The 13,017-nt window shown below is 40.8% G+C and overlaps 3 protein-coding genes across 3 annotated transcripts; 1 reads left to right on the plus strand and 2 right to left on the minus strand. All coding sequences in view use genetic code 11, as the record gives it.

Annotated features, from left to right (window-relative positions):
• Positions 1-491: 491 nt before the first annotated feature.
• On the minus strand, positions 492-3,227 carry EGR_01401 (hypothetical protein; the record flags this gene model as incomplete). The annotated part of the gene is made up of 1 exon (XM_024490650.1): positions 492-3,227. The coding sequence occupies one exon, from the start codon at positions 3,225-3,227 to the stop codon at positions 492-494; it is 2,736 nt and encodes a 911-aa protein (XP_024354974.1).
• Positions 3,228-7,951: 4,724 nt separating this feature from the next.
• Positions 7,952-8,958, minus strand: EGR_01402 (MORN repeat-containing protein; the record flags this gene model as incomplete). The annotated part of the gene is made up of 5 exons (XM_024490651.1): positions 7,952-8,012; positions 8,048-8,174; positions 8,214-8,391; positions 8,665-8,812; positions 8,846-8,958. 5 exons carry the CDS (start codon positions 8,956-8,958, stop codon positions 7,952-7,954), a joined length of 627 nt encoding a protein of 208 aa, XP_024354975.1.
• Positions 8,959-9,235: 277 nt separating this feature from the next.
• Positions 9,236-12,367, plus strand: EGR_01403 (hypothetical protein; the record flags this gene model as incomplete). The annotated part of the gene is made up of 12 exons (XM_024490652.1): positions 9,236-9,267; positions 9,308-9,696; positions 9,729-9,832; positions 9,867-10,005; positions 10,036-10,248; positions 10,281-10,384; positions 10,418-10,549; positions 10,581-10,803; positions 10,844-11,099; positions 11,124-11,243; positions 11,338-11,703; positions 12,256-12,367. 12 exons carry the CDS (start codon positions 9,236-9,238, stop codon positions 12,365-12,367), a joined length of 2,190 nt encoding a protein of 729 aa, XP_024354976.1.
• Between the last annotated feature and the right edge of the window lie 650 nt (positions 12,368-13,017).

Raw genomic sequence — 13,017 nt, forward strand, 5'->3', positions numbered from 1 at the left:
GCACAATGCTCAATTATTAAGGTTGAAAGTCTTTAGCTGTTTCTAATGCAGCAAAAGGCATTCTGGCATGTTGAATGCATGCTGGATAATCAACGCATATTCGTGTGGTGGAAGATCATGGAAGGATGGATAGATAGACGGAGAGAGACAATAATGACCGCATGTGGATGCATGTGTATTTAGCTTAATTGGCCTGGTTCATCCATTCACGCGTGTTTATACGGATAAATGTGGCTTGTGCTAGAACACAACGTGAGGTCACATGCATTACAAAGCGGCGTTTGTCACGCGATACACAACCAGTGAAGAGATTAGCAGTCCGATTGACAAAGAGTTGATGCCTTCACCGTGATAAGACGTTGGAGAAACAGAGCACCGGGACGAAAGATTGTGAGACTGTACAAGGCTGCGACGGGAGACGGAGGAGACGCGGGAAAAAGAAGAGAAAGACCGATAGCAGCAGATTGCATTTCAAGATGACATAGTTCACGCTACACATGGGAAGGCGCTGGTGCTGATCCAGGGTCGCGACCTCGAATGAGCGCATGAATTCCGGCGGGCTGAACCACTCTTACCCCATTTACAGAGGAAAGAACTTGTCCGGGTTTTGCGCCATACTGTTCATGGGTGTTAATACACAGAGGTTCACCACCGTCAGCCGTGATGTTAGAGAAAGAGCGAATTTTGTGCAGCAGAAGACACGGTCCGAAGGAGATCAGCACAGTTGAAAGAAGGACACAGAGACCAGAGAAAAACCACACACCGTTTAAGGGCTCAACCACAAGGTCGCAAACTGCTGAGACACCTGCTGAATATGCATCATGCAGCTTTCTGCAGTGTCCAACTTCCCGTAGTAGTGGTGGGCCATACTGAAAAATTATACTCTCAACTTTCTTTGGCAAACCTTTTGCGACATGGAAATCGTACAAATCCATAGCTTTTGTAACTAGTTCCTCTCGATTTCGGAGTTGATTAATCAAACTTTCAAAGATTCCCTGAAGTTCCGATACAGTTGAACCAATTTTTTGTAATTTCCCCAACCTTTGGAGGCTCTCATCCACAGACTCGAGCAAAGTTTTGATTTCAGATGAAAGATTGAAAACGATACTTGCGAGTTCATCGGCTCGGGTGAGAGTCTCGTAGGATAAACTGCTTCTATTAAGGAAAGAATAGTATTCCCGCCACAAGTAAGCCAGCTCCGTTCCCGAAATGAGCATCGTTTTATTTTGCGATGTAACATTCAGAAAGTCCCTTGGCAGTTCTTGTCTCACTTTATCAAAAGGAATAAGGAAGTCGTCTAGACGGGATGCCAGCTGAACAGATTCCGTCAGAGCTGGCGGAAACATCTCAGTTGCATTGAGGTTCAGCAAGACATCTCGCATTATGACTCTTCCTTTGTCAACAAACTCATTTATTATTTCTGGTTTATTGAATACGGAAAAATTAAAAGTTTCCACAGCTCCGAAAGCATCTAATATTCCAGCATTTTTTCTGCAGGCTACATTGAGAGCATAGATCGGGCTTCTTATTCTTGGAACGGGTATTGCATCTTCCTTTCTTTCGCTGTTCATTTCCTCCATTATTTTAACAATCTTGTCCCAATTTCGATCTAGAAAGGCATTTACATAAGTATCTAGAACAAATGAAATTCGCGAATTTCTCATTTCACCAACAGATGTCTCGATGACTGCACGATCAGGGCTAATGTATCGGCAAAATTCCGTGTGTGCGTACCCAGAAACAAGGAAGAGGATGCAAGAGGCAAAAATGCAGAAAATAAGAACAATGAGAGCAAAAGATACAACGCAGTGTATTCTTCGCCTGTTCCGCGGTTTAATGGCGGCATTCACGCAGTGAAAATGAAAAAGTAGTACAGATATTCCAAATGCGATGGATGACATGGTAATCCAGATCAGACAGCATATAGCAAATAAGTAGTTTGATCCAACTGCGGCCATAGGATAAAACTTTTTAGGAATGACATCAATGAGATTATCTATTTGCGCAATTACAACGTTCAAATTCTCCGCAATGGTTTCCCAGCTTTGTTCTGTTAAGTTCCGCAAGGAACCGGGTATATCAATTTCCACTTTCATCCTTTTCATTGTGTTTTCCAACTGACGTGCAGCTAGAAGGCGAGAAGATTTCATTTGTTCCTCTATCACGTCAGGCGTTCGGTTTTGTGCGTCTGTGACAAAATTAAGAGCAATTACGAAGTCAAATTGAAGGCGCCAATTTGAACTAACTGTCACATCTGCCAGCGCGAGTATCGGTAACTCGCAATCTGCATTTGCTTTGCATGATTTCGTAGCAGTCACATTTTTCTCTACATGAAGTTGTTCCATGTATCCATTCCATCGAGCAATGGCCATACTCAGAGAAGAAATAGTGTCCGTATATTCGACCAGATGGCTTTTCAATGGAGTGACCAAGTTGAGCATGCTGACAGTATGAGTGCCTAGCTTGTCTCCAAGGTCAAACGCTTGGTCAATACCAAGCATATTGAAAAGTAGAGCGTTGAACTCATGAGTGGTTCTGTTTTGCATTTCGACAGTCGCCTGTATAAGATTTTCGACAGCTGGCTTAGTTGCAATTCGAACTTCGCTAAGAAATTCAGTCATATACAGCCGAGCGCTTTCAAGGGCCGATGTTATGCCAGGGAAAAGGCCATTGTTGTTGTTGAACAAATATTCTGGGTTTCGTAAGGGTTGTGGAGGAGGTGATTTAAAAACTAAAGATGTGTGGAGGGAGTAACTTGCGACGAATCCAAGAATGCATAATAGGAAGAGAAGACCTACCAAGGCCGTGAATATAACACATTGGGATGCGATGCACATCCAATTTGATTGCATTTGGCGCCTCCGAAGAAAAAAATTGGACTTTTTAGGTGACTTTATTCCATCGTTTTGACATTCATTATTCGAGGTTTTGTTTTTCACTACTTGAAGCGCATTCATGGTGGATTTGTTACGGTACCTCAGCCACCATATGTAAATGAAACCGGCTAAAAGACCAACGCACCAGAGAAAGCCAAAAAATATTCCTGCTAGAAACCCTCCAGAACTGATGGTATTAGCAAAATGTGAGGAAAACGGTTGCGAGTGCAGACTGTATGATAACTCCGATGGTTTTATTAAATGCTCCAAAACGAACGTAAAGACACCTCCATTCAAATTTTGTTGGGCCGTGTTAACGATTCCTTCTGCAGTGTGATAGAATATATCCATAGTTTGCAAACGTTGATTTATTCCATGAGCATATTCTGGGTCACAGTTTTGAACAGATTTGACGAGAATTCGTCAATGTGAATGGTATCACGAACAGCTATGAATAACAGCTGTCTAAGCCTTGTTACTTGGCTGGCCAATGAGCCGAGCTGTTATTGGTTGTTTACACTAGCCAATTAACGAATGAACAAATGATGATAAAGCTTCAACTGATTTGATCGAATTTGCGCCAGAAGATAACGTTTTATCTTACATTGCACGTTTAAGACTAAGGAATAGAAGACTAAGACCAAAGATCTAGAGTAGTAAGAAATACTAAGATGTTCCATTAATGGAACCACTTGGGATCTAAACAGCAAAATTGGCAAGTTAGTACAACTTGATTAGGTTTGCTGCAATTTTCGATCTCATGCTTGAAATTCGTTTCTCAAATTCTAAATGTTCTTTTCACCAAGTGGTGGTGTGTATGCCCACACCCCTATGGAGGTAACGGCATAAATTTATGTGAAATTTTTAACCACCCTCGAAATGAGTTTTCACTAATCACAAGTTGAGATGCCGTTTTGCTCTTTTTATTGATAATAAGCTTTGCTTTTGTAGCCATGCTTCTTTAACTTTGAAGAGGACATGCAGAACCACTTTACAATTAAGTGAATAAGTGAAGGGACATAGGCTCTGAGAGGGTCAACGTGAGAACGTTCGAACTCAGGGGATGAATAGGCTGGACCAATTCATACAAGTTGGACCTTGCAGATCGATGACACCATGCAATCCGTGCCAACTATTAGGCAACACGACCGAGATGTTTTACTCTATGGAATTTGTTCTTCCTATGTGGGATGCATTAAACTCTGCCATATTCATCAATGAAAGTGAACAGATTGGGTTCTTAGAATCCATGCAATAGAAATTTCACCAAGTAGTAAGTAAAGAGCGATTTTGAGCATCATATAGCTACAGCCTTGCTGGCTTTTACCAAGCAGAACGTTGATTCACAATAAAAAAATCCATTTGAAGGGACCTTTGCGGTCGGCTGCAGAAAACCATACATCGCTAAGGTACCTACCCCTAAGAAAATTTTATTGGTGAATAACTTCGTTCTGAGTCGAGTGTTCAAACCCCAACACACTTTTGGTTTGTTCCACATTTTTTTGATATGCCTTAAATTCTTTTGGAAGAAACTACTTCAAATTGGCAAATAAGATCTCACCGGTAAGTACATCGAATGTTTAAGTGTTTACTTACGTGAACGAGACTCACCTTTCCTAATTCCTCTTCAAGAGCACTATTGCCTAGTTACTTTAGAATTATGGGAAACGTGTGGGTAATGCCCATACATATTGAACCAAGGGCTAACAGGGAAGAAGTAAATGGTTCGGCAAGGCATTACCGTCAGTTTTGTCGAAATGTGTGGAAATGAAAACCCTCTTTTGTAAAATAAAGGGACAAAGGTGGGCGTATTTAAAACATCTCCCAAAGTTGATGAAGTCTGAGTCAGTGCCTCGAATACAAGCATAACATATTTAAACTTTGACATGCGTAAAACACTTGGCGTCTTGGCACTGATGCTCTAATTGGTGTCACATGTAGAGACATTAAACCGGATTTCTCGCTGAATGCTCCTGAGCGATGGTTTTGCAATTTTCATGGAAAGAAATGCCCGTGCATTGTGCAAACTCTACACATAGCGCACTGTAGCGTCCCGGGACTCCCTGAAGACGAAAGAGGACAATACTCGGGCAGAATATATATATTCAGCACGGAGAAGGTGTCTGGGCTATTGGCATGGCCCAAAAGGCCAGCCCACCCAGCGAGGTATAAGGGGGCTAATTCGAAGTACAAAAAGTGGCGCCTCACCAGAACCGAGGGATAAAACACTATCGTATTACAGCACAATTAATGACGCAGACTCTTTTATTTCACATTGCTAGGCACATACACATATTAGCAAACAAGTTTATGTTGGTCATTAAAATGTCCACAATAACAAATATGTTTAGCAAATACAAATAGAATCAAGTAGTATTACCACCATGGAGTGTAACGGAAACGAATCCTTATCTAGCTTTTATGACTGGTGGAGTCTGGACCTCATCGCTCTAACACTCATACCTAATATCTTTTGCATTTGTTAAGCAGAGAGTAAAATGCTCGGTCAAGAAGTGAGGTGATTGATGTGGAGTAGGTCTGACACACCTATTACATCAGAAAATAAATAGAAGTTCTGATGCAGTAAGGTGATATGCATGCTGTGAAAGCTGCTGAATTTTGTGCAGCATGTTTACAGAGAAATGATGGTGTAAAATATGGCCAAAACATTACAAAATAAATTGCAATTGTAATTAGTCTATTTGACCCGACAGTTCCCCTCAGTTGCTTCCTTTTAGACCCCTTGGAGGAGTGGCTAGACGTGAGCAATCTATTCGGGGATGTTGGTGTTCGAATATAGTCGCAAGTAACCCTAACGTGCTCAAGAGGATGTACTGTAAAAATGGACACTTTTAGTATTGTAGCATGTCGATGAGAAATTAAAAATTTAAAACAATCTGTCTGACCCTTGCTACATCGTTTGTGTAGTAAATTTTAAAGGGGTTGAATGTTTGCTACCCATATGTTGACCAGATTGACCTTAATTAAGGTGTGCCAATGTGGCGACTCGCATGGAGTCATGGAGGAGGACTAATTTCATTTTGCATTAATACTGAGATTTGACTTTCTTGCATCGTCTACCTTAAGGAAAGTTAACCAGGAGGTATACAGGAGGGTGTTACGCCCAAAGCTTCTATTTGCTTACGGCAAATAATAATGAGAACAGGCACAATGTAAATTCAAAGGAGGTTTGAATATATTTCAAGCATTTAAATGCTTTACCTCAGAAAAATATTCTCAAAATTGACTATTAAAATGTCTATTTATCTGAACACACCCCGTCGTGTCCATAAACTGTTGCCGAGTGTTTACTCTTAAAATAGCACACCCTGAACTCGCAGTTACCCTCATGCAAATTGAAGAGCTGGAAAATCCCGAAATAAATTAGCCACGTGTCCGAACCCAACAAACAGTTTTACATGCCGATAGTTAAGGGATTTGATTCCATTAGTTTGAAATAAAAAACTGAATCATCGTATATGGATAGCTACGAAACAGTTAACGATTAGTGACAACAAATGAGTACCTCGATAGGGCTCATTTGGTTCAGCAACGGAGTTAGACAGTATTCTGTATTGGGGGTACCGCATAGTTAAATAAAACGCGTGGATGGAAGGCTTCTCCTTAGAATTTCAAGAACAAAAATAGTGGAAAAACACAATTTAGAGTCATACAATATAAGTAACGCAATTCAGATACAAATGCAAAAACTCACTAAACTCTTACGGATATTTTACAAATCAAGAGGTGCTTAATTTGTGAAAAGCGTAATGAAAATGTCGCTCTTCGACTGCTACCGGGACAGTTTTTAGTTTCAAATCAGAAAATAGGCTTCAGAACCCATATTTGAGTAAAAAAGGAGCTCTCAATAGAATGCAGTTGTTTGTTTTGGGTTACACAGCATCATTAGCCTGATGTGACACGCGGCTGATAACGGTCTAGGGGGCGGCTGCACGTTACGACTGCGGCGCCTAGAGGAGTTGGACGAACTCGTTCTGCTATTAGCGGTGCATTAATATCATGAATCTGCCCTTAATTCTGATGCTTTTTATGAAGGTGATTTTCTTACCACTCCGCTCATGAAAGTAGTTCAATTAATTTCAGCTAACGATCTTCGCATTGAAATATGTTCCATATCTGGATATCGATATCACTCGAAAAAAAGTAGGCGAAATTCAAGGAACCCTTTTTAAACAACTTTCAATAAGGAGAAATATCTTATTTTTTAAATTAAGTCGTAGATTAATAAACACTAATCACACCCTTGTTATTAACAAAGACTTTCAAGATTCTTAAGTATACAAAAGAACATTTACTATCCAAAATAGAGACCATCCCAAGCCATTAGATGCAAATGAATCGAAATGATAGCAGTATGAGCCTCTGGTAATATTGTTGCTCCAAAGGGAATTTCGCTAACGGAAATTCTGGCACCAGTGACGAAACCTATATTTGTAAAAGAAACCCATAGGCCATGCTTGAGAATCAGATTTCCTACATTTCGTTCTCCACATCGGATGTCAGCGTTGGTCGGGAGTACCACGGTACACACGGATTATTAAAACCATTTAGTGCTAAAGAAAGAAGAGATTAGCTTTCCTGCGCGCAAAAACATGTAAGGAATGGGCGTCTGACCACATCGCCCGAAAACAATGTGCATAGTTTTGGATACTACTTCAAGCTTTTTCATTCATTTCCCAAGCCCAAAACCTAATGAGGCATTCTTCTCACGATTGTAAGACTGCAAGTTGCTTTAACAAACGAGTTTTGCAAAAATAAGCCCTTCAGTTGTTGTATTTCTGGCAGGGAACGGTAGGCGTCCTTCGAAGACTTGACTAGTGTTAGACAGCTTCCACTCGTTTTATCAGAAGTGACATTGACTTTGAAAATACAAAATACCCAAATATATCAACACTCATTTTCAATGAATTGACGTTCATTTGCTCGAGCATGCTTGGGCAGAGGAACAGGGCTTACAGTACACCTTATTGGTAACAATTGCCAACATTAAAATTGATAAAGCTGTAAGGTTATGATAAACTTTACAGCTATAACTATTTCAACAATATCTTCGTTTAGTGCTTCCGAGCATTCAACAACCGAACGTACTCCAAGTACGATTCTGGCTCATTTAATCTATATGGAATTCGGTTTTTAGAAGTTGGCGCTACTTGTTCCAGTCCAGATCATTTAGTCGAGGATCTGAAAGTTCTGGCCTGCAAAGGTTGGGCTGACCTCTTGTAAACTCATCCCATCCTTTACGGCCATGTGTTATTGCCCATTCATGTTCTGCAACATCTATTCAAGAAGTGTATAATATTAAAATGTGATAGCTACCAGCATTCCTAAGAAATCGCATCTTATAATCATATACAGTTCGAGTCTGTGGATCGTAAAAACCATCACCAATGTCATAATATCCATCAGGAATTCCTCGCTTTGGTCCATCTGCAAGATTCTCGGCGCCTTTAAAGTAGGATTTTGCCGTTAAATTTTTTGTGCAATTTAATACGAGCTATTTTTGTTTCAAATTTTAAAATAACACCATAAGTTGATGAGGAAACGCAGTTTGGCGCAAAGTAGGCCAACCTGGGATTATAAACAATAAGGTATAAGACAGTCAGATTTTATTAAGAGCAGTACTTAACCGGTAGGATTAAGCCCTGATTTTATTTCAGACTCGAGACGGCGGTCATTCCCATCGCAATAAAGCCATTTAGTTTCAGAATACTCCAAACCATCAGGAAATGCAAAAGACCCCTACACTCAGAAAAAGTCGTGAGCTTACAGAAACAGGGTATCCTTTCGAAAATATGCCTCCGAACTGCCCACCGTCGGGGTAGGTAATTTTTCCCACCCCATGATACATCCCATCTTTCATCTCTCCAACATAAATGGACCCTGTAGGTAGCTTATAACTTCCATTTCCTTCCATCCTATTATTAATAACCTTACATACTAATAAAAACCTCTTATTTGCATAATCACCAACGTAGACACTACCCAAGTGCTCCATTACCTTAAAGCGCAATATTGCCGCATCCGACCTTGATATCCATAGTTTGCTTTGCTTACTGCTCATCTACTCCTGAAAACAAAGTAACCATTGTTTAATTAAATAACGAATTTATTATAGGATTAAGAGCCTTTAAATAAGTAAAGGATCGGTTGCAAAGCGGCCATGTATATTCGTGAGCCAAAAAAGTCGGGTTTAAAATTATTATTGCTTAGCATTGTAAAATTAATGTAGTTCTAATAAGAACCAAATATAAACTTACAGTATTAATATTACACCAAAAAATTTTAACTGACCTTTGTAATTAGACCCGAACGCTCATTCACTGTCGCCCATTTCACCCATGGTCTTCACCAATCGCGATTCGGGTTCCTCGTACGTTTTGGTTGTTCCTCTGTCCAGTTTATTCATTTAGCTTACTTGGAGCTTTGTTGAGCACTGGAACTGAGAACACAACGCGGAAAACTCTGGAAGCTTCATTGCAGGATATTGCTTTGGCAAATGATGAAAATATCCAACCGTCATTTGACCTTCATATTCGATCATGGCAGTTTTCTAACTTTGAAGACTTTAAATCAAGGCTCCCGGATTTTTACTCATTGAACAATGTTAGGTATAAGGTTGTGAGGTGTACACCATTGACTGCCGATTCCCTTCAAAAGGCAACGCTCATCTATCGCTACATGAAATATGCATGCTGTTTTTCTGACTGCCCATCGTATTTCGTACTATCTAAAAAACAGAATTATCTTCGGATAAGTCAGTTTAATATGAGTCACAACCATGCTCTTTTACCTGAAAACTGTAAGAATACAACATCGACTTCATGGTTTCAGACTTCGTAATGGCTGATTTATCCGAAGAGTTTACGAGATACTTTTCACAAAGAGAGTTTGAATCTTATTCGGACGCGATGAAAGTGTTGCATAATTTTGAAGAGGTTCTAGCATTTGTGTTGCTCACTTCTTCTACAGGCAACTGGTCTATCTTTCGTCACTGGAAATAGCCAAAAATTCAAGGAGGACGACCCAAAAAGCTTGAAATTGGTATACAAACGCCTCCTTCTCGTTTGTGTTCTCTACAAGAGTCGCTATAAGAAGACAGCAAAAACAGGTTTTCTTCGCTTTTCAAAATTTACTGTAGGGTGCCGAGCGAGTATAACGTTTGTCAGCAATAAGGACGTGATGAAGATTTTGGCTTTTAATATGAAGCATAATCACGTCTGCGGAAGTGAACTAAAAGTGCTTTGCAAGCGAAGAGCATGGATTGAGAACCCCTTCCCTAGCCGCCTCGAAAACCCCCTTTGTGCCGAATTGAGCGCACATTGCCATTCGACGCAGCGCACCCTTGAAACAGGTATCATGTCAACCCCTTCTTGACTGAATTAGAACCTTTTTCATCGTGTGTTGGCGCAAATAATGTGTTGATTTTTAGCAATGCACAAATACTTTCTTTTGACGAACTTTGCAGTAGTATTAAGAGGTTTAATGAGGTAGGTTATTCCTGTTCTCATGTATCTTTCAAGGTCACAGGCTCGGAGTTTGTCTATTCCCATGGACTAAGATTCCCAATATCCGATAAAACTTGGATGAGGATTCTCTTCAAAACGATTGTGTTTGTTTGTGTTCGTGCAGGCTCTGATAGCATTACTTGCAAAGTTTCCTTGTAATTTTCCTAATATTTCAAAGACTAGGTCTGTTCGAACGAATTGTCCGTCTCGGATCAGCTTCCGGTACGATGGGAAGGGGTTCACATTGCGGCAGTTCAATGTTGTGCATAACCACGAGACGATAAGCGAGCTGATGGGCCATTGGACCACTACTGTGGGCAATTACGATCGCCGGTTTGAATACGTATCTACCCTGTTAAATCTGAAAATCCCATGCCAAATCGTACAATTTTGTGTAAAAAGTAGGTGTTTATTGCAAACGGTCTAATTTCCTGCCCTTAGGACGATTCGGGTTGTCGATGTGTCTAGCGGATATTCGCAGAATGCAACGGAAACGCCGAAATATTTTTGATTCATCTGAAGTTGAATATGACGAAGATGATGCGTCGTCACACGCATTAGGGTTGGAGACTTACGTTCATTATAATTGCCCATTTGGGTATTGTGACTGGGAAGGAACGAATCATCCAAGTAGAAATACTAGGTGGAAAGGTATGCGTCCAATTTCAGTACGCTCGGAGGGTTGTCACAAACAAAGGTAAAGGTAGCGTGCAACTTATAGACTCATTTTAGCAGTAGAAGGTCTTTTGGTAATCGACAGAAGAATCTACAAACTTCGATCAAAGAGCGTGCAGCAAAACCTAGCAAGCAAACGCGGCGAAAATAGCTGTTCTTCAAATCTGTAAATAAAGCTCCAATGAATATTAAAGGTTTACTCTTGAGAATTTACAAGGTATTGATGCGTTTATGCATATACGTGTATTGTCGGAAGATAGTGTGTCTTTTCGCACATCAACGCCGTTAATTGATGGTTTCAACAAATATTTCTGGTGCGCGCACTCCGCCCTCGTCCTCGATATAGCGGACGTGATAGGTCTCCACCGTTGTTCTGACCTTTCGTACAGGGCACCAGCTGCATTCACAGATACACTTTACACAGGAATTAAGTTTCCTCTTCTCAACCACGGCCTTGAACTCATAGACAGTTTTGCTGATCTGTGTTGCGGAGTTGACGTATACCACCCTGTATTCGCAACGTGGTGGATCGGATATACTCTCGAAGGCCCCGAGCAGCTTCTTTTGGACCTCATTATTACGTCTTACATCTCGAGGAAAGTGGGATTCTTCTGCGGTCTTAAAAGGTGACATTTGAAGATGGTCCTGTTGTTTGACGTCAGGAAAATCAAATGACTGCGTTAGCGTCGTTGAAAAGCTTGTCATATGGTTTACCTGGTGCTATACCACTGACTCTTTCGGTGCAACTCTAACTGTTGCCACCGTCTACATTCCACTTGCTTTATATTTATTAAACATCAGACGTGACCGCGTCAGGAGCAATCTTATCTGATTCATTTAAGTTAAATATATTTTGTGTAGATTTCCTAAGAATGTGGCTTGGCTTTTTTGGAAAGTTCCAGTGCAGGGGTAGTAAAATTATGTTGAACTATAGCGGAGGGATAGCATCGCGGTACGGAACGCACTCTTCATTTTTTCGTCGGTTGATCTTCACACACGTTTTGCGCGTCAATTTATCACAATAATTCTGTTCCCTACCACAATTTCGTGTTTTTTGTTTCTACTGTAATTGGAAAATTGGAATTCATTCGACAAATTTTTGCTACTGTTGCGAACACTGGAGTTTACTGAGCCAATGATTAATGAAGCAATGCATTAGAACTGGACATATTTCTCAGTATTGGATGCACAGAGGCTGAGGCGGCGTTATCCCATCCGGTCGCACAAGCAGATGGCAACGAAGATGTACCAAGGGCACAACGCTATGAAGGTATGGCTGAAAGCAGTTGACTCTTCGCCAGCAACCACTTTTTTCATGTTTGCTAGATCGTTCACCTGATTAACATTTTCAACTATTCATATGCTTTACCTGTTAAGACAAACAGTGCTTCCTAAAGCGTATGGTCGTGTAGGTGACTACCTAATGCTAAGAGATGATAGTCACATGGGGAATTATTGTCAAGGAAACGGGAAGGATGAGGATGGGACAGCATCTTCCTTCGATTTTGATCTCTAAATCTCATAGCTTGGGTTCGTGATAAGAGGTTGTGCGCTGACGTGCAAGAAGTGACCTTTCTTCCCACTAATTAACGGGCCGCAGCTTTCATCAACGATGATTTTTCTACACATTTGAGTTATAGGGCACCGAGCAGGTAGATCTAAACCATGATTGTTTGGCCTTCACCAAGAGATTCGCAGTCTACTCCACCCAGGGGGCATTGTCTTTTGAGAATGACACGGGGCCTTGTAATTGTGGGATGGACGACGAGTGGATCGTTGGGACATGGCCAATGAAATGTTGGTTTGCCCAATGCTGGATTGGGAAGGACATTTTAGACAACTATTCGGTCAGCAGGCATTCCTGTCCTGACGAAGCAATCTTGTGGGGTGAAAGAAGCGGTGAAGGGATTTAGAGTCTTTGAGGCTCATTGTTTTCTGTT

The sequence above is a fragment of the Echinococcus granulosus genome (genome assembly GCF_000524195.1).
Source record: "Echinococcus granulosus chromosome Unknown EG_S00005, whole genome shotgun sequence".
Classification (NCBI taxonomy): domain Eukaryota; kingdom Metazoa; phylum Platyhelminthes; class Cestoda; order Cyclophyllidea; family Taeniidae; genus Echinococcus; species Echinococcus granulosus.